Below are 21,126 nucleotides of genomic sequence, written 5' to 3'. Positions count from 1 at the left end.
AGGTCTGGTCAGCAGACAACAGATGGTGGCAGCATCGAGGCGGAAAATTGTGCATCTGTCTCAGAAGTTGGACAGCTTGGTCCACCCTTACCCCCTGAAAATCCTGCTTGGGGGTCTGGGATCCCCAGCAGTGGTTCCTGAGCTGGTTTTATTTTTATTTTTATTTTTATTTTTATTTTTATTTTTATTTTTATTTTTATTTTTATTTTTATTTTTATTTTTATTTTTTCAGCTTGAGTTCATGCGGAAATGGGGTTTCTGGACAAGACAGTTTTCCTCCCTTCTCTCCCTTCCTCTGCCCTGTCTTCCCTCCTCTGGGCTTTTACAGCTTGTTGTTGCTGTTTTAATGCAGCTGAAAGTGGCCAAGGTTCAAGGAGATGCTGAATTTTAGTGTATTGCATTTTCAAGTGTGCTATTGGGTAAAATGTTATGTTGGTTATAGTCCCCATGCAGGGAGGAAGGAAGGTATGGGGGCAGAGCTGTTACCCCTGTCCAAGCCCCAGGGACCTTTGGTTTGTACCCACATCTTTCCAGACACCAGGAAATGCAACCAGGGGCACAAATCCATGTTACACGGTGCTGCCAGCTCTGCTGCATGTGGGACTGCTTCCCTTTAGAAAAAAATGGTCTAAAAAAATAAAAAATGAAGAGGAGTCTGGGAATGCAGCTGCTGGGCCCTGGGTCAAACACAGTACGATCCTCTGAAGCCTCTGGGGTGCTGTTTCCAGGCTCTAGATTGTTATCAGTGCCTTGCCCATGGGCTGGGAATTCAACGCTGCACCTACCCTTTTATTCGTAGGCTGTCAAGAGGTGTAGGGCTTTTTTTTTTTTTTTTAATTATTATTATTATTTTATTTTTGTTATAAAAAAATACCAAGAGCTATGTAAAAATAGAACAAAAAAAGATCGTGTTTTTCCAGACTTCATATTTCCTATTCTATATATGGATCACTGAATTTGAATGCCTCCTTTAGGTTTCAGGAAGGAAAAAAAAAAAAGGCAGATTTTTGCAGACTCCAAACCTGTCAGCACTTTATAACTTTGTTTCAACTTTTTTCCTTGGGATAATTTGAAAACACCTTGAACAGGTCAGAGCAGAATCTTCCACTGGGATTTTAAATGATAAGATTTCACATTGATCTATCTCTTTGAGTTTTTTTTTTTTACTTTATTTTTTTATTTTTATCTTCGTTCATGATAGGGAAGGCAAGGAAACTCCTATGCAAGCATTTGCTTTCAGTTTGGTGACCTAACCCCTCAATGATGTTTTGTAGAGAGAAAAAGTGTTGCAAAACTTCTGAATTTAGCAACACTGAGGAAGTGGGCTTTGCAGAGATGGCAAATAGCTGTCTTTTCCCATGTGCATCTTTACCAGCAGTGACCCCGCACTGCATAAGGTTAATCAGAGTCCAGATTGCACGTGCTCTTTTGTGCTCACCGATGACTGGATGACCACCAGTCTCCTCGCAAAACCGCAGGTGCTGTTAAACTCATCAGCTTCCTATTTATAGCCTGTCTTCTGTATCTTCCTGGGAAATACATGAGATATGGATCTCGTTAGACGTGCCAGCTTGCCAGTCGCTGGGACGCTGGTGGTGGTACACAAAGGTGTTTTGGAGAACATCTCAGCCCTGAATTGTATGCGTTTGCTCAGCTTTTGTAGCCAAAACCCCAAGGGTCAAAGCACTGAAAGGGGATGGAGATGTGGTTCCTGCCTGCCTCATCTTCTCCTTTATCGCCTGGGGCTTATCCCACTGGCTGCCCACGTTTGGGCTGATGGACAAGTGGACGAAGAGCCACAGAAGACTTGAGGTCTGGAAATGCTCCAAACCTGACAGCAGGGAGCAGGGCAGTAAATCTCCTTCCTTCTCTTTGGCTTTATCAGTAGAGATCTTGGCCACATACCTGGGATTTCTTAAAAGAGTTTTCTAACACGAGCGTGCTTTGTGAGAAGGTCTGGCAGAGTGCTCACGCTCACGTAGACGCCGTGATGTTGTTCACAGGCTCTGCTGATGGAAATCTGATGGATTGTCCAGTGGGAAACTTCTGAGCATGCGCACAGAATATCCATGAATAAGTGGGAGGAAGGGATTTGGGGGAAGGTGGAGGGTCTCCTTTCCTGTCCAACCACCCCCAGAGCCCCTGTGCCTCCAAGCAATCACTCCCAGGCTTTCTCTGCTCTCCTTGCAATGAGGTTTCTTGTTCTCCCTGCTCTGTGTCCAGAGACTTCCAGGGAGAACACACCAGGCTCCCAGCTCCCCATCACTGTCCAACCCAACCCTAAACAAAGAAGAGGCAGCCCTGGGGCAGGGGAGGAATAGATCTTCTTAAATACTTTTTACTGCCACTTAATCCCCAGAGCACAGGAAGATGTTTTCATCCTTGCAGCCTCCCTTTAGGTATATGAGGATCATCCTGTGTCCCTGCAGGCTGCATCTAGGGAACCTCTCTTGTAGGAGAAACGAGGAGGCTGTATTCATTTTCACCCAGCTCTGCCATAACTTGCCTGCCCTGCGTACGGCAGAAACGTGACAAACTTCCCCACGGAGCCAAAAGCAAACAGAGGAGCAGCCCCAGCGCATGCCAACAGGGAGCAGCAATCGTGTTGCCCGCCCCTGGCTGCCGTTTTCCTTTAAATGCCCTAAAAAGCCATCCCAGTGTTGAGTTGCTTGCTGAAATGTTAATGTGGAGGCTTGCCAAGGGCTGGCAGCCCTCCAGGGGTTTCCATGTCTACCAAGAATGTTTTGCGGTGCACCTTGGGAGAGGAACATTACTTCCTTGATTTTTTTTTTTTTTTCCTTTCCTCTTAAAATGAGTAAATAAAGCAGCTGAAAAGTTAGAGCAGGCAGTTTTCATCACCCAACTCGGCTTTCCACCCACATGGCTGCGTGTCCTGGCTGATGTCTCGACCCATGGTAAGCCGGGGGGGCTTTTTGCTCAGGTGACTCTTGGAGGTGGGAGATGCTGCCGAGGTGGTCTTGTGGGATGCTGTGGTCCTGTTGTTAAATATTTGACTCTGTGCTGTGATGAAGGTCAGGTGATTACAGCTTTGGAAGCAGGTTGATGTTAAGTGTTTCTCTTCAGAGTTTGGTGTTAATTTCATAGGGTTGGGAGAAGATGCATCCACGTTTAAGACAGGACAGTTTAAGGAAGCTGAATTCAGAAAATCCTGCCACTTCTGCCTCTGTAAAACAGGAACATTACCAATTTTGTTGCTGCACAGAGACAAATATTCACAAAGTCATCCGGGCGTGTACGGCAGGATCAGGGCTTAATGGTGCGATTCACCACCATGCTGTTAGACAAGGTGCCTTTGTTTCCTCAGCACTGTGAATCTGCCTGTTGGACTTCTGTGGGTGATGTGCCATGAAGTTGTAGATGGTTTCCAGCCCAGTGAGACAGGACTGTGCTATCCACATTGAGGCCCTGAAGGGAGAAGACAAATGTGGCCATCTTAGTGGTATGGGAAGGTTGCTCCAAGGCAAGGAGAAGGCCACAGAAGAAAGGTCATCTGCTCTACCTCTTGGGGTGGTTTTGTAGTGAGTCATTGCTTTTACTGCAAAGGTGGGTTGCTGATGGGTCTGGTCTGTGCTGCTGTCCCACGAGGGTTTGGGGAACCAGGAGGGATAGGAGTGGGGGAATGACTGGGCCAAGTCTTGCTTTGCTCTTCTGATTTGCTCTTGTGCTGGCTACCCCTTGTCATCTGCTCCCATGCTGCCTGTGTCTTCGGGCAGGATAAGCCCTTTCCAACCCTCCCAAATGAGAGGGTGGCTTTGTCAGGTGGTACAGATAAAACCCAGCAGGGTGATAAGCGTGGGTCTTGGCCACGAGTCAAAAACATCTCGTGCATTGGGAAAGAAAATGTAATTGATTTTTGCTCTACGCCCTCCTTCAGTGAGGCTCTCGTGTACCCGTGCACCCTTGCTCCTCTTTCGTGTCCCCACGTGCCAGCTGCCTCTGGATATTGGGTTCCTCTGATCCACCGACGGCCTGCATGTGACAGAGCTTGCCCAGGAGTGGGAGGAAGGTCCCAGCATTGCAACTGGGCTTGTGACACTGAGCTGAGAGCATTTGGAGGAGCCCTGGTAAAAGTCACCATCCTCCTCTATGGCCAAGCAATGGAGACCCCAAAAGGGCTGCAGCCCCAAAGGACTCATGAAATGTGCTTGCTTACCTCACTGACACCACTTCGCTGCTCCAATTCAGACAAATTCCACCTTATTTTAAAAGCCTGAAGGGTTATAGTCATTCTGCTACCATGAAAGAACAATGCAATGCTTTTTTAGTGCTGTACAGTTTTCTGTAAGCTCACCATCCAGCCACTGAAAGGCTCCCAGTTGCAGCTACCTTTGCCCAAAAGTAGCAGTTCTGAGCTGAAAGATGACAGCTTGGTGGTGATGCCATAGGAATGTAGGCCTCTTTTGGCCAGTTTTCCTGTTTTCTGGCTTCCTGCATGTATATCAGCTCCTATGTAACAGGCTGACTGCCAGAGGCCGGTGTTTGTTTTCCTCTTTAGCAAGGCCTTTGGCTGGACAAGCTACTACAGAGCAACAAATAGTTTTGAATCACAAGTCACATTTTATTCCTGTAAGTAAGTGGGCATCATGGGTTTGTTTAAATAAGTCTTCATTGTTTCTGTGTTTGTTGTTATAGAAAAGTAATCATCAAATAGAGTTCTCATGCCTCTCAGCCTGGCCAGCTGGCACTGTAGAAGGTAGCTGCTCTATGGACAGGAATTTCTGATCTCTTTTGTTCTGTGGAGTGAGAATTAGAATTGCTTTAATGACCAGTAAGCACATCAGTCACATAACTTCATGTGGTATGATGTGGTATGGTGTCTCAAGTGCACTTGAGTTTGTCTTGGATATGATGAGGGGCTTGGTGCAACTGCGGAGGTGCCCCTGGTCTTCCCAAAGTGTCTGCAAACCATCTGGGCATCCCAAGGTCCTGAGAGCAATGCAGCACCCTGACTTTTTGGCCAGATACGGGCATCCTGATGGGCCCCAATGAGGCAGGTACCACAGGTCTCATGGAGGGAGGTGCACCTTGACGAGGTAACCATCACCACCAAGGCCATCTGGTTGTCCTGCCTTCGCAGGCTCATCTTCTACCCCATGTGGGATGGAGGGAAATGGGATCAGTTGGTGTGGCTTGGGACCAGCTGCTGAACAGTTCCAGCACCACCTTGCTGCAGGTGGAGTTTGTTCAATGGGGTAAGGAACTGGTACAGCTTGACTAACAGGCACAAGGAGGCTAATGCATGTTATTCTTGGACACTTTTTGGTCCTTCAATCAAGATCAATGTTTATTCCATTATGCTGATTATGCTCCTTTTATTTTTATTTTTTTTCCCCCTTCCAGCTCTTTCTTACCCTCAAAAGAACCAAGTTGGTTAAGGCAGTTCAACTTAAACTGAAATGTGTAGGATCAGGTATACTTCCAGGGATCAATTCTCTTGACTCTCCAAGCTGAGAGCCTGTGTGAGACCAACACCGTCACATTTAGTCTGAACCTGAGCCCCATCTAGCAAACAGTGAGACTGGAGGTTGTAGAAAGAGTTAGCCCCATAACTCTTCATGGGGCTTTTCTACCCGAGGAAAGATCTCAGTGTGGAATATATGATTATTATTATTTTTTTTAATGTTTGTGTCTTTTCTTCTTGTGCTGGTCGTGCTCCTGGCCAGTCTTGTCTTCGAGTACATCCCTGGTCTTCTCTGATGGTCGGCTCCATCTCGAGTAAATATGAGTACAGATGCCCACACATGACTGTGTGTTACCTGAATTCCCATGTGCAAGCAAAGCACTCCTTGTGCAAGCCAGAAAACTTCTAAAAGTGTTTGATTGTTGTACTGGGTTGCTAGTGAATCGTTGCTCAGATGTAGAAAACATGTCTGTACTCATTGTCGATCCCAGTTCTGTACCTTGTTTTCTAACCACTCCTGCCTTGCATACCTCTCTCACCCTTTAGGGGAAAAAAAAACTTGTGTTGACTCAGTGAAAAGAACCAGGACAAGTTTGATAATCAAGAAGGTTGTGAAAGTCCTTTTGCATGAGATATAAATAATTACACACATCTAGCTACTGTTTCCACGTGTAGTTTCTCAACAGCGTGCACAAATACCATGTTTCTGGGCTTGCAAGGCACAGGAGTGAGAGTACATGCATGTGTCTGAAATCCACCTCTATATCAGTCTCCTGGGTGAGTGAATTAGCAAAATGCAGCTCGTTGCTCCTTGTTGGGGTGGGTGTTGTGTCAGATCTGACTAAGGTAGAGCAGATCCAATGCAGTCCCAGCAGCTACGACTGTCCTCATCCCTGCCAAAGCCTCAGACGGTCCCAGGGCATGCCTGCAGCAAGGTGACAGACGCATCGAGTTGGTGCTGGCTGGGAATACAGGCCTGGTGCCATCTGAGGCTTGTATTACATCTTTAATCTCTCATCTCTTCTTGCTTTGATGTTGATGTTCATCTGCAACTCTTAGGATGCATTGGGAAGTGGTCAAAACTGCTGATTTTTTTCTAAAATAGCTTTTTGGAAGGAGAGGTAAACTGCTTGATACTGAGACTTTTACTAGGGGAATCTATCTTTCATTTGGGGGGAAAAATGTTTTTTCACATCTTAAAACAGCCTTTGCTCAAGGGTAAGCAGGAACCGAGTGCCACTGTGAGAACTGGAGGCTGCAGACTCCTTGCTGCTGCTCTGGGGCATGCTTCAGTAACCCTGTATCGGAGCTGGCAGAGTCAAGGATATTCTTGTTAACAGGGTGAGTCATAAGGCAGCTATTTCCAGCATGGTTGGTTCTTGTAACATGGGCTGGTATTGCCGTGGTGATAGAAAGATGTGCTGGCCAGCAGCGCTGACTCAGCATCTCAGCCCCAGAACTCGGGAATGTGCCCAGTTTCCGTAGAAGAACAGGGGCTATAAATAGGCTTTGCTTAAAACCAAACCAAAACGACAGTGACAACAAAACCCCTCCTCGATGGAAAATGCCACTCGTTTCAGGGAGGCAGTATTTGAAGGACAGGAGAGGTTTTTCTCACCAGTTGTGAGCTGGGGGGAGATTTGTTGAAAGAGCCCATTTCCACGGTTAAAAACCCAAACACAAGGCGCAAGGTGAACTTCTCTTAGTTTTATTGATCAAAGCCAGTTCTGTATTTCTGAAGGGGCAAGTGCTTTTAATTGCCACAGATAGCTGAATGCTAGCTTAGATAATCTTAGAGGTCTTTTCCAACCTAAATGATTCTGTAACCCTATGATCTATTTAAGGGTAGACCTGGATCTCTCGGAGATGGCACGCTTGGTGCTACTGTACTGCAACTCTCTCCCCTGATCCCTTGAGTGATGTTTGGTCTCATTCCTAGAGATGGTTTTAAGCCTGGCTTTAATCAGCGCTCCCCAGAGTGATGCCTGTGAGTGCAGGAAACAAAGACTTATAACTGTGGTCAAGCAGAAGAGCAAAATATAAAGCCTGAAGCAGCTGTCGCTGCTGGCTGGAGACAAAGGAATGCTGGTGGCATCCCCAACGCTCCCGCTGGAAATGATAGCACGCGCTTTGTACTTGAGATCTGCGGCTGCTGATAGCCAGAGACAATTTCATTAATAACAATCTGGTCAGATAATGGAACTAGACCTGACGGGGAAGATTTTTAAAGGCTTCTGTGGAAAGCCACTGGTTTTATTTAATAAAAATTGTTGGTAGAAGAGGCTGCACAGAACTCCAGATGTGGACTCCTTTTGTCAAAATGAGAAAGCTCCGGCTTTCTGCATGTCCCTGATTTTTATTTTTCCCCAAGGGAAAGTCTCTTAAGTCTACCTTTTATTTTTTAAAAATATAAAAACAGATCCGTAGACTGCACAGATGACAACTTGCCTTGTCCACACCCAGGAAGGATGTCTCAGAGCTGAAGTGAAGAGAACCAAATGTCAGAGCTTGGGGCCTCTGCTGCAGTCCTATGGGGTTACGGCTGAGAACCAGCCTGCAGGTCTCAGACTGAATGTGACATTTTTGCCAGCTCTGTGCATTTCAGGGAAACTAGTTGAATGGCTAGAAACAGGATCCTGATAGGAAATGTGAGCAAAAGAAAGAGAATGTCCAAAAGCAAATTGTCATACCCCTCTGTCAGCAGTTTCTAGCGTTACCAAGCTAGAGTCAAAAGCACCGAGAAAAACATGAATCCAAGACACACCTGACCAAGCTGTGAATCTCAGCTTGAGTCCAGGTCTAAATGCACTCAATGGGTTGAACCTGAAGGTCTTAGCCATGCGGTGGGCTCTCCATTGTCCTGGCATGGAGCACAGCTCCTGGGCTTTTCACGCAGTGCTGCTGGGGTTCTGGGGGTCTCTAGGCTGCGTGCTTGGTGAGAAAGTGCTCAGCAATGCCATCTCTGAAACCCTCTTTGGAGGGCAGGCATGATCATAAGCACTATCAGGGAGAAATCTTCATTTATACAGGATCTGGAGGCTGGAAAATCCTCCTGAGCTCAAGCACCTGTGGAAAGACCTTGGAAAGACTTGAGGCTCATGTGGTCTTGAATGGCGAGGTGCCCACCTGGTGGGTGAGCACTTCAGACGTGGGAAATCTGATTTCATTCCCAACCTTGGACTGGCAGGGAAAGGTCTGTCATAGTGCTGGAGCCTTGGTCACCAGCTCTCTGCTGTCTCAGCTCGTAGAGCAGGTAGGAGCCTGGCGCTGAGCTCATTGCTCTCTCATCCTTTCCATTCCCTTAGCCGCATCCTTCCCGGGTATGCATCATTCCCTCCTTCACATGGGGCTTATTGCTCTGCCTGCCCCTGTTGTGCAGTCTAATTTAGACGGTGAGTTATGGGCACATCCCATCCAAAAAAGACCCGGGAGTCTGGGAAAGCAGGAAGGAAACCAACACAATAAAAGAATCTCTCCGAACAAAAGGTGATCGAGGCACCTCTTGTCCCTTGCTCCACCCTGCGCATTCTCACTCTACGAAGCCGACTTGTCCTCATCCCTCTGCCCGCAGTGAGTGCCACAAGCCTGGAGAAGTCCTTGAGGTCATGTAGCCAGGGAGGAGGCGAGCCGCAGAGTCGGAAGATGTCCGAGGGCCTGGGGAAGAATGGGGCTTTGTTCGTGCTCTGAAGCAAAAGGGGAGGGCGCAGGGCTGCGGACTTAATTTTTCCTGGTGCACAGAGTGAGTGTGTGGCAGGGGCTGCAGCTTTGGCAAAACATCTTTGACAAAACATTTGTGGGGATTTGCTAATTGTGGATCGATTGGAAAAAAAAAAACAGGGGGTATGTGCTGTAGGAGAGCTTCTATAGGTGGGCTTTTTTTTGTGCTTTTTTTTGTTTGTTTGTATATTCATTTTTTGCTTAATAAAAGGAAGGGGGAAATTATTGCTGCTGGCTGAGGGGTAGCAGAGGACAGGCTGCATGCACCACATGCATCACATGCAGCCTGTCACACGCTCTCAGCAGCAGGCTCTGAATGGCAGGAAACGTCCCGTTTCCCAGGGCTTCCGCCTGCCTTCTGTGGGCTCCAGCAAGTGCAGAAGTTGTGAGAGGAGAGAGACCGGCAGAACGAGGAGAAACGCAGAGAAGCTTCACTCGGCAAACAGCTATGGAAATGCATTGTAGGTGAAAAGGGATCAAAGCCGAGCACTGCCACTCCACACAGAAAATAATATATATCCTGTTGTTTTCAGTAGCAATTTCCTGTGTTTTAACTTTTCTTTCAACACGTGCCGCAAGAGCGTATCTCTCAATCTTTTTTTTTTTTTTCTTTAAGAAAAAGAGTGAATAACAAGTAATTGCTGCAGAAACCCCATTTACGCGGGTTTCGTAACTGTCTCTCCGGGCCCTGTGGGTGTCTCAGTTAATGAACAGGCCCAGATTTGTGTTTCGGCAGAGGAGGCAGCTGGACGTGGGAGGGAGCGGTGGGAGGGGAGAGCGGCAGCTCCGGGAGCTGTGGGTATTTCAGGACTCGAGAGCTTGGAGGAGCTGCTGCCGTAGCACTTAGCACAGGGAAGTTGTAATTGGCCGCCTTATGTGAGGTACGTTGCTCTACGCGCTGGTTATTTTTGGGTTTCGCGACCCGTGTTCGTTGGTCGGTTGTGTTCCCATTAATCCTGAGGCTCAGTTTCGCATGTAGCATAGGGTGTGAGATCGGCTGTAGCAGGCTGAAGGGGACCGCTGACAGTGATGTCTTGTGGATAAAACTCCTGAAGCAGCGTAAAGCTTTGGGAGTGTTTTCTGAAAGCAGAAATCACACCTGTGCAGGTCAATGCAGGTGTGGAGTGCATTTTCCTGGAGTGCAAAATGCACGTGCATGCACGCCGTGCTTCATCTGTCCACGTTGGCTTAAAGGAGGTGCAACATCTTTAAGTATTTAATTCCTAGGATGATCCCGCGCCATAAAATCCTCTTATTGCTCTCAGCTTGCGTCCTCAGGAAAGAGATGCTGGAGTAGCACATGCGTGTGGGGTCCCTGTCCTGCAGGCAGCTGTCCTGTCCCCTGTGTTGGGGCTCCCTCCTGATTTTAGGGAGGGATTTTCCACCTGTGTCAGGTGAGCAGGCAGCCTCCGCTGGCAATGTGAGCCTGATGAAGCAAGGCTGGAAATAGAGCGTTCACGCTGGGTTTGCACAGCTTGCCTGGCAGAGTAAAGAAACCAATACCCAGCTAATTAGTCACGGCAAGAGAGGCTGATAAGCTCGCCTGGGTTTCTGCAAGGGAGGGAAGCAGTCGAAAGCCTGCAGGTGGTTTAGGTGTTAAGTGAAAAGTCTGGGTCAAAGGCCCAATTATAGGGGAATGGTAACACACTTCAGGTTTCTTAAAAGGACCAAACAACTAGGTGTTTAGAGCCAGAAGAGGAGGAGCTGCAGTTCATGGGAGGGATTGTTGTTTTTAAGCTTTAACTTGGTTTAATTTGGACCTGAACCAAAGCTGTGTCTCTTTGTCCGTGGAAATTTCCTATGGCCTGGAAGCTTCCTCGACTTTGCAGCTGCTTCCTCGACTTCATCTTTGTCATTACTGCAATGACTTCAACTCCCAGCGAGCTGCAAGACAAGATTTTTGAGGATTTTCGAGGAAAATAGGCAGAATTGTCTGTCAAGACCTTGCTTTCAATTTATTAGGGCCTTTTGGAGGCAAAATATATAAGCACATTCAAGAGGGATAAGACCAATTTGGGTCCATAAGCAGATACTAGGGACCAATAGGGTTTGCACCCTTTGAGATCCTTAATTCAACAGCTGTTTTTTTGGGGAATACAAGGGGAATGGACCTCAGAAAAAGGCCAAGCTCACATTTGTTGCTCTTACTGGCAGACGAGCTGGGCCCCTGTCCTGACCTGGCTGGGCATTGTTTACATTCTTGTTGAATTGGAAGAGGCTCATGCAAAGCACTCGGGGCTCAACAAACAGGAATTTTATTGTGAAACAGTTTTGCCAGGACTTCTGACCAGCTCTTCAGGTCATCAAAAGACCTGGGCTTTGGCACTCAAAGCGCCTCAGTGAGCTGTGGCGTCTTGGAATGATGATCAGAGGTTAGGGAGCGCTGGTGACTCTGTGCAGGTCTGTCCTGCCTTCACTGGCTTGTAATTTGTCCTCCAAGAGCACCTGAAGGCTTTGATTAAACACTGGGAACTTCCTACTGCAGTGACTCTTTGGTAAAGGCCTTGAGCTCTAGAGACAGGAGGAGGAAAAATTTGGCAGCGGCTCAGTCGGGCTTGGTGTAAATGTTCCTGGCCAGGAGACAGCTTAAGGAATCCGAACAGAGAACGACTGAGTGCAGGGATGACACTAATCCAGGCAAGTCTTTATTTTTTTCCTCTTCCTTTGTATGGGCTTCAGCCCTGCCCTGTTTCTGGCATGTATCGGGGATGCTGTGCTAAAGGTTTTGTGTCTTCAGGCTTTCCTTGGGCTACTTGGTAGGGCAGATCTGGGAGGCCCTGAAAGGGGCATTTCATTGTGACACCTCGATACCTTTTGAGTATTATGCCTCGAGCATAAGCAAATGGACTCAATGATCCTTATGGGTCCCTTCCAGCTCAGGATATTCTATGAAATGTGTCTGAGATGGGAGGAGAGGGCAGCCCTAGGATGAATCTGGAGCCTCCCTTGTGAATATCTGGTGAAGTCAGCCATCTCACAGGTGACTGCCGTAACAATTTTATGATGGTCCCATCTTTTAGCACAGAGGAAATGAAAGCTTCTCTTGTCCTACTTAATTTCTGGAGGTCCTGAGTGGAGGGGATGGAGCAGGGTGGTGGTGTTACTATATATTGAGCTCCATCTTGTCCATGAAGCAATTGTACCATCAGCTCTCCCATTGTCCCAAGGGACACTGCTGTGATACCCTTTGTGCCTCTGGGTTGTTTTAAGGGCTGTAATTCCAGCTCATGCTCTGAGTCTGACTCAGAACTGCTTTGATATAGGTGCTAACATATTCTGAAAGTCAGATGTGTAGCACTTGTGTCATTTCTCTTGCTTTTTGAGGCCCATTTGCTTTGGAAAAGCAGAGTTGGCATGTGGGGAGTATAGGGCCAAGTAAAAAGGAGCTCCTGTTCCCAAAGCTGTGACACAATTGCACAAAATTTCCTATAACGTTCTTGTTCCAATGGTGAATTATTGAGTTCACTCTTTTCATGATCTCCTTTCCTTAGATGGCCCTAGACAACCTGCAGCTACGTCACATCTGGCTTGGAGTTTCATTTAGCACCTCCAAGTCATTTTGTGTTGCATATCAGTTGCAGGGTCAGAATAGCTCTGCTTCCACTTGCGAATGCTGCTTGCAAACGATAATGATAACGGGAGGTACAGGATCATAAGGGATTAAACCACTAAATAAACATCTCACCTGCATGCCTTATCATACTTGCCTCACTATTTACAGCGGTTAAGTGATATCCTCTAATTGTGGTGAGAGTGATCTAGCCTTAGCTGCCAACAAGTAAAATGTCCTATTGGAACTAAATGTTTAATTCTGTAGCTAGTGAACAGACCAGGCATGCCCAAAGGTCCCTTCATCTCACTTAGGCTGAATAAAATTGAACTTCTTGTGTGACTCCTATCTATGTTGGTTACAAAGGGGGTCTGAAGTGGGTAGCTCAGCCCTTGGATAGCCAGCAAGGGCAGAGGGGTTTTGTCTTTTTGAGGTCAACTATAGTTTTCTGTTTGTTTTTATTGGTATGGGGAGTGAGCTCTCTAAGGGAGAGACATGAACTCCCAGTTCGGGTTTGGGGAAGAAAGGGAAAAAATAAAGTTGTGTATGTGTTTTTTTTTTTTTTTTTTTTTTTTTTTTTTTAAGGGGATTTTGCGTTCCCTGTTTTTGGGGAAAGAAAAAAAAAAAAGCACGCTCACTCATGGCTTCCTCTTTTTCCTGTTTTGAAGATGGTCAAAGACAAAAATCCGGAGAGGGGAAGAAAAAACAAAACAAACAGAAAACCCTTCTGCTTGGGCTGAAAAATGAATTACTAACATTTCTGCGGAGAGTACTGATACATTGTTTGACTTAGGCTCCTGGCTGCACACTGTTATCCTAAATCTGCTGAAACTTTAACTTGGTCCGTGTTTTTACTACCTTGCATTGTTTCATCTCTTATTCCCTGAGGTCCTACCATGTAGTGGACCAACAAATGGTTTTACGGCTGGTGCATAAAATCAGCAGTATCAAGTCAGGCTACCTCACCCCTGATTGAGCAGAACATCGTGTCTGGAGAAGAACAACACAAAAAACTGGAAAGGGCTGTGGTAATACTTCCTCCGTATGTGCTTACCTCCTCAGGGACTTCCTGGGCTGGAGCTGATGTCTTTGTTTTTATTAGCTTTTAATTGATTTTTCCTCCATGGACTTGTCCAGCTGCTTTTGAATGCACGTATAAGACACTCATAGCAACAACAGACTCTTGTGGCAGTGAGTTCCACAGTTTAATTAGAGGTGGTGAGTGAGGTTGGACATCCTGCTGGTTATCCTGAGCTGGCCCCATCGCTCAAGGGCAGAGGAGGTTGTGCTGTGGTCCTAACGTATCTTGTGTGGCCCAGCTCTGTGGCAACCTGGACCACTAACTTGAGGGTCTTGTCCTTGGGGAGAGTCTTGATGGGTCTGTTCCTTTCCTTGTGTTTTCAAATGATATCATGAATCGTGCCTACCTTTTCTTATTGTTATTCTGCTCAACAGTTTTGCCTGGTTAAGAAAAGTTTGAACCAGACCCTCTAGTTCCTTCGCACTCAAGCTTCTGCTGGCATCTGCACATTCCCTGTATTCTGAGCTAAAGTCTAATCTAAATAACTACTACCTCTTTTGTTCTCCCCCTCCTTTCAATGCTAAGGGCTGTCCTGGGATTTGGGGCTGTATTGTCTTTCTGCCCTATTTATTCCCAATTATTTCTTGTACATTGTCTGTTTTTGGTGGCTATGAGGTGGCTCCAGTAAGTTGGTTGCTAATTCATCCTGGGGCTTGACAAGACGGTCTGAACGGGAGCATTCACTCCAGAGTGTTGGTGTTGGTTAAACAAAGCTTGGAACTGTTTTTCCGCACGACAAAATGGTCTTTGTGCTGGCCTGAATGCAGACTCAGCTGGAGCGTGACACGTGAGGGGAGATGTCGTTTGGAAATATAATTAGCTGCATGAGGAACTTGGTCCTTAGAGAAAAGTAGAAAAGGTTAGGATTGAAAGAGGAGCAATGTCTCAGCATGGGACACCAGAGTTTCCTCCCACGGCCCAAGGAGCTCCTGAATTTATGGACTCTGAGCTGGCGCTGCTAATGAAAGAGGATATCCCATTCTGCTTGTGGGCATGTTTATATGCTGTTACATTAAATAAAGCTGGGAAACTGATTTAGGCTAAAAACTAATCTGGCAAATAGATAGGTCCAAGTTCAAACGAAGTTTTCCTTCATTCTCCTCACATTAAGATGAACCCTTATGATGATCCATTTTTTCCCCTTCAAAAATATATATATTTTTTTTCTGCTCATGGTGACACAGGCATTGAGCTGAATGAAAGGAGGAAACATACATAGGTCTACGTTCATTTCAGTTTAAGGTCCTTGTACTTATCGCAAAGCATCACTGTGATGTGACAGAAAGCGTTGATCTGTAATAACTCAATGTGACAAACTCACTGGCAGGTTTTGTGCAGAACTGTATGGTATTCTACTCTGTGATGTGCATCCTGTAGAGCTATACACTGAAAAAAAAAAAAAAAAAGTACTCTGGAAAAGTATAATGATCATGCAAAGGAAAAGTGAGTTGTTAACAATGGGAAAGGAATTGTGTGTCCTGAGCTCCTAGAAGACAGGGTGGGTTGAAAGTCCCAGCAAGCTTTTTGCTTTCAGATGCTTCAGGCTGCAATCTGCTGCTAAGTGGAAGGGCATTTACCAGTCTAAGTTTAAGTGCTAATTGCATCCTCAGAGGGATTTAGTAGCTTTAGTGACAAGTAACACCATTACCAGCATGAGAGAAAGTACAGACTGAAAGGTGATATCTGGAGAAGAGTATAGGGTTTACTCTGATGGAGAAATATCTTTAATACCTCTTGTCTTCACTTTAGGCTGCCTTTATATGCTTCTAGACTACAGCTTGAATTATTGCAGCTTTATCCCTGGACATGCTATGTAGCATGATGGTACATCTTGAGCTACATGGCCATAACTTGACTGCCTCTCAAAGGACAAGAAAGGGAAAACTTGTCCTGTTTGAGGAGTGGATGTGACAAAGCATGAAACAGGCCTTATTTCTGAGGCTGTTGGTAGTAGAAAGATCGGGAACTGCAAAGACGGAGGAGATTGAAAGGGCTTCAGTGGTGCAATGTCCCTTAGGAAGGCTGATGCAGGGAAAGAGAAGAGTTCACCGGGAGGGACTACAGCAAATGTGGTCATGGCTTTTACATCCCACGCAGCTCAGTATTACAGTGCCCTGAGTGCTCCCTAAATCTGGCATTGCTCTTGCCATGTTTCTCCTGAGAAGTCTTTGTTTTTATGGACTGTTTTTATAGACTGATAATATTCACTTTAATGTAGAAGGGGATTCACAAGAGGAAGATGGAAAATGAACAGTCCCTGTATGAAGACCCAGTTTTTTCCTTGCTGAGGAGATGATTGGATTGTCTGGCTGGATGTTTTTCCAGGACAAACTTTGTGCCGTGTCTCACATCAAGGGGCTTTCCAGGCTTTTTCATGGTGGAATAGCTGCTTCAGAGCAACAGACCCCACAAAGCCGAAAACGAAGCTCAGCAGTTCACCAAATTGTCTTTTTGCTTGGTTTCCTAACTGTTCCACCAATTTCCTCCAACTGGGTGTAACTTCCTGTTGTGGCTCCTCAAGAGATGTGCTTTGCTGATGTACAGTTTTGGACAGACACTGTTGAGGACAAATGCTCTTCCAGATGATCCAGGCTGTTCAGTTTGTTGGATGCTTGGGAACTGCTTATGCTCCCGTTAGCTTCTCCATCGCCCTTTGTTCTGCCCCCGTCATCATGCATGGCAAACAGGCCAAGAACACGACAAGCCTCAGACATCCAGCGACTCCCACAGATGATGTTTCTCAAGGCCTTTCTTGTTTCTGAGTGAATGCTGCTGCTTGTGTTCCTTCTCTGACTGCAGACATGACTTTCCTGTACCTTCATTTAGGCAAAGGGAACAGAAACCTCTTCTATTTTGGAAAATACTCTCCTAGAGATCTCACCATTCCTCGTGGGAGCCTGAAGCAGGCGGGTGGCTGAGTTTTGCCCAGCAGGCCCTACAGAGACTTTTGGGGATCTCCATCCTAACTGGAGACTTTCTGACTTCTTCATGTAAAACCAGCGGCTCTCATGCTGTGCACAGCAGGCAGACCCTTCCTTGGGGACACATATCCTGCAGTTCTGGCTGAGGGGTGCACCGACTTTGTAGACCTGGAGACCCCACCAACAGCAGAGCCATGCATGAAGATCAGAATAAAACCTCCTGAATGAGCTTCATGGGAGCTCTGCTCAAGCTTGCCCTGCCCCTCCTCGAACACAGAATTACAAAAACCCAGGCAGGGGGAAGGAAGACAGTGTGACAGCCGGGTCTCAACACCCAGCACCACTGCACTTGTTCAGTTTTCAGGCGTGCAGACATGCCGTGTGACCTCTGAATACCCCAGACCGTCCTGATTGTTTCCTTTGCACCCTGTGGCTGAGTCAACGTTGGTTTTGTTCACAAGGTGACGAGCTTAAAATCCCCTCTGTCTGACTGAGCTGGAATACGTGTGCAAGTGCTGTTTTACAGAGCTGATGGGGAAAGCCTGGAAGTGATGTCTGAGACTCGTGCTTACCTTATTGGGTGAGGGGATGTGGCAACTTAGGTCTTTTTGTGGTGCTAGAAGGGCTGTTTTGAAACCTGACTGGTGCCAGTACAATCAGGTACACTGGGTGTCTGTACAGTGCTGCTGTTGCAGGGGTTTCTCAGCCCATGTACTGCACCACAGGGATGCTTTGGGGATGTCCCAATAAAGTCTGAGCTCAGGACTTCATGGGTGATCTGCCATGGGATTTGCAGGTAGGCTGGGAGGAGCAGCTCATGGTTGGAAGGAGCAATGCTGCATCCAGACCAGTAGGAGTCCCAGACTCCTGCTAGGACTTCCCCGGTCCTTTCAGTACAGAAATAACCAGATTAGCCTTAGGTTGGGGCAGTGATGCTCCTTGGGTGTTGCATCTGTGCTCCTCAGCCCCCTGGCCATGGGCTATCCTGGCTGGTGGAGTAAAGCCGTGGGTATCTGCACCCTTGCTTTGAGACATGTAGCTTGCATTAAACCACCTGTGTCTGGTGGTTGGGTTTTTTCTTTGCCCGTTTTGATACGAGAAGGGTTTGGGAAAGTCTTTCTGAGGCTGGCGTCTACCACCCATTCTTTTTGTTCAGCCCAGATTAAAATCTTTTCTTGCAGAACTAAAGGATCAGATAGAGAACAAGCCCCTCCTACACCAGTTATCTTCCCTCCCTCTCCCCCTCTTCCCCACACCAAAAAAAAAAAAAAAAAAAAGAGAGAGAGAAAGCAGTCAGGCATAAAAAATATGAAAACCCACCAGACAGTTACTCAGTGATCCTAATAAGTGATCCTACCACCCCCACTGCCTGCCTACTGTTCTGCTGAAGCATTTGAAAGCGCAATGCTGTCACTTATCCAACCTGATTCTTTTTCCCTGATTAAGCAAGCTACTCAGAAATTCGCAACAAGCTTGAACGCTCTCGAGTACCTTTGAGAAACAACTTTATCTTTGTGTCTACAAGACAGGCTGATTAGCGGTGGTGGAAAATAAACTTTACTATCTGCCCTGTCCTCCTGGTGCTGTGGGGTGAGGGCTGTCTGGCTGCTGCTTTGTTTTGCTTTTTTTCCTGGTTCAGTTGCTCTCTCTGGGAGGGGCGAGGAGGAGCCTGGATTCCAGCATTTTGACCTGGTTGCATGCACAGAGCTTTCCTCTGGGACGATTCAGCAATGTTGCTGCAAAAAATAGCCTTACGGTCACGCGGAGCTTGATATATGAAATCTTGCACACTAATAAGATTATGGAATTTTTTAATACTTCCAATTTTTCAGATAAATGAATTTTAAGAGGCAGTGGTTATGAAGAAGAAAATACTGTTGTTCATCTATGTAGTATGTAGTTGAGTTTAGACCCAAGCAACCACTTAAAACCAGGCCACTTAACCATCCAAATTGCAAAATGTCCCTTATTCCATGGTGCTGTATCACCCCCAGCTCTGGGATGACAAGGAAAGAGAGCTCCTGAACAGGGTTTGGTGAGTTTAGAGAGCTCGAATGCTTGTGTAGCAATGAACCCAGCCTCCAAGAAGCTTAGAAAACGAGACACTCCCACCTAACTTAGTCACCCGGGGAAATTTTTATAGCCTGTGATGAGATATTTCAGGCATTTCTTCCCATGAAGTGTAAATAGTAGGCTTAGGCTTAGACGTCTGGCTTCTGGACATCTCAACATGAGGAGAATGAGTCTCGTCTGCTATCTACAGAAATCAGGGTAGAAGTTTAGGATGCCTTAGAGTATCCTGCCAGCAGACAGCCTGAGTTTAGCTCTTGCTGGGGACAGTGCAAATATGCTAGTTACATCTCTATTAGTAAATAAATTAGGGCTGGCTCCATAGCCAAGTGGTTACGGCATAACCTATGAGTAGCTGAGCTCTCCTCACCTCCCCGACCTGCGTGGCTACGTGCAAGCTGCCTGTTTCAAATGGTCCCTTGGCCATGTCTGAGCATTGTCTGGGACTGCGCTAGTTGGCACACCTCAGAACTGTGCCAAAGTCTGCCACCAATTTAGCAATCTTCGCAGCATGATGCCAACACTCACTCGCTTGCTGTTTTGGGTGTAGCCTTTGAGCCTGCACTCCAGCCAGGCCAAGGATAAAAGTGGACAGGCCATACGCAGTCCCTTCATTTTGCTGTTTTGCTTCGCAAAGCTGAATGAGTCTGAGTTGTGTGTTATTTCTCTCGGTTAGTATCAGCTGGCTCCGCCCGTAGTATTTTCACCACCTGGGCTTTTTCCAGATTAGTCTCTCATGACGTGCTATTAGCTGGCTGGTACGCACTTCCTCTGATACATTTCTTTTGGGAGGTGAGGCTAGGAAGGAGGAAGCTGCCGAAGCTACTGGAGTGTGCTCACATGGGTTTGTTGATTTTTTTTTTTTTTTTTTTCTTTCTTTCTTTTTTTCTCAGCACTTCAGTTGAAGTGCTGCCCACTTCCACTTTAGGCAAGCTGTCCCTGTTGACACTGGAGTTGTGACATACGACCAGCAGTGCAGTGTCCTGCTCGGGAAGGAGTAACACCAGACTTCTGTTCCTCCAGAGGGCTGGATGCTTTGCAATGGCTGGCAGGGCTTTGCAGCTCCGTATGATAGCTTACGATGCCAAAAGGTGCAAGCTGAGGCATGCAGGCAGAAAACTGGTGAGAGACGGGAAGAGATGCTCTGCTTCATTTTTCGTGCGACCTCAGGGATTTCCCTTTGGGAGACTGAATCTGGCACTAAGCAAGATTAACACACACCGAGAAGTTTAGGGCCATCTCGGCCATGTGGAGAAGTATTGTGGTTGATATGAGAAGTTCTTCAGCTGGGGCATCAGGGAAATGGGCTGTAGTCTCAGTGGTCTTCCGTGACACCACCTTATCTCTCTTGAGCTGTCGGGTTTCTGTTTCCTCTTCTAATATTTGTAAATGCTTTTTGAGGACAGCAATTACATCTGCGTGTGAATGCTGCTGAGAGCAAGGAAGGCTGAATGTTTGCAATGAGCACCGAAGCCATCAGTAGATGGATAGCCTTGCAGGGACTTCACGTGTGCCTTTTGTGTTGTGTCCAGGACATGTGTGCAGCTGAAGCTACTGCATCGTTGCTCCATGCGGAAGAAAACTTTTCGGCGTGCCTGGCACGGATAGATGCCCTCATCTTCAAGCCTCTGCTCCAGGCAGGTAGGTTGGAGAAGATTAGTTCTTTGCCTCTAGATCTTCCCTTGAGTTATACCTGAAACCTGATGGCTGAGGGCTTGCTGGGGGCAACCTTTCATGCAAGGCGAGGACTATGATTCCTGTTGGTTTTAGAGGTTAATCCAATTTCTGAGCAGTGTAATTTCCAAGGCTTTTTTCCAGCATGACACATGGAAATCCAAAATGTTTCTTGCATATGTATGACCCCTGAACTGTGCCCGTTCTGCCTCTCTGCTCATGCCCATCTTTGAAGGTGAAACTTGTGGGTGCAGGTTCTAAGCTGGCAGTAAATCAGAGCAGCTCCACTGAAATAACAAATCCATAAATATTCACAAGCTTGTCTGGCCAAAAGTGGTGAGACTGGATTAGGCCCCTAGGCTGTTTCCCTCCTATGCCATCTTTCCTTTTTGGTCTGTCCTCCGAGGAGACTGGGAGCAGACCTTTGGGCCAGGGGCAGAAACTCCCCCAGTTTTCCTCTGATGCTCGTGTCTGAGCCCTGCAGGCTGTCGTGACCACATGCCCCACAAGAACGGAGAGGAGAAGGCCTTAGAATGGATAACCTATGCAATTACTGACAAGAGCCCAACCCTAAATAATCATCATCTCCTTCCTCATTGGAATTATTTTCCTATACGAATATATGTACTTCACACTGACAAATTGGGCTGATTACTTGGTGTGGGCAATGTCTTGCACAAGATTCCCTGGA

The 21,126-nt window shown here is 46.7% G+C and overlaps 1 protein-coding gene across 8 annotated transcripts in view; it reads left to right on the top strand.

Moving 5' to 3' along the window:
- Window positions 1-21,126, top strand: part of ALS2CL (ALS2 C-terminal like) — a 59,542-nt gene that overhangs the window by 13,740 nt on the left and 24,676 nt on the right. Inside the window, exons 1-2 of one of the 8 annotated variants that reach the window (XM_072033915.1) lie at window positions 2,689-2,915; window positions 20,294-20,402. In XM_072033915.1, coding sequence (XP_071890016.1) covers window positions 2,901-2,915; window positions 20,294-20,402 — 124 coding nt within the window. In that variant the 5' untranslated portion in view covers window positions 2,689-2,900. Of the gene's footprint in view, window positions 1-2,688; window positions 2,916-9,487; window positions 9,601-9,896; window positions 10,021-11,630; window positions 11,777-15,811; window positions 17,153-19,520; window positions 19,606-19,733; window positions 19,884-20,293; window positions 20,403-21,126 lie in introns of those variants that run through there. The other 7 variants (XM_072033921.1, XM_072033917.1, XM_072033916.1 and 4 more) reach the window with 7 other exon arrangements.

This window comes from Anas platyrhynchos, chromosome 2, assembly GCF_047663525.1.
Source record: "Anas platyrhynchos isolate ZD024472 breed Pekin duck chromosome 2, IASCAAS_PekinDuck_T2T, whole genome shotgun sequence".
Lineage (NCBI taxonomy): Eukaryota > Metazoa > Chordata > Aves > Anseriformes > Anatidae > Anas > Anas platyrhynchos.
Note: the sequence above shows the minus strand (reverse complement) of the source record. Positions and strands in the feature narration are given on the sequence as shown.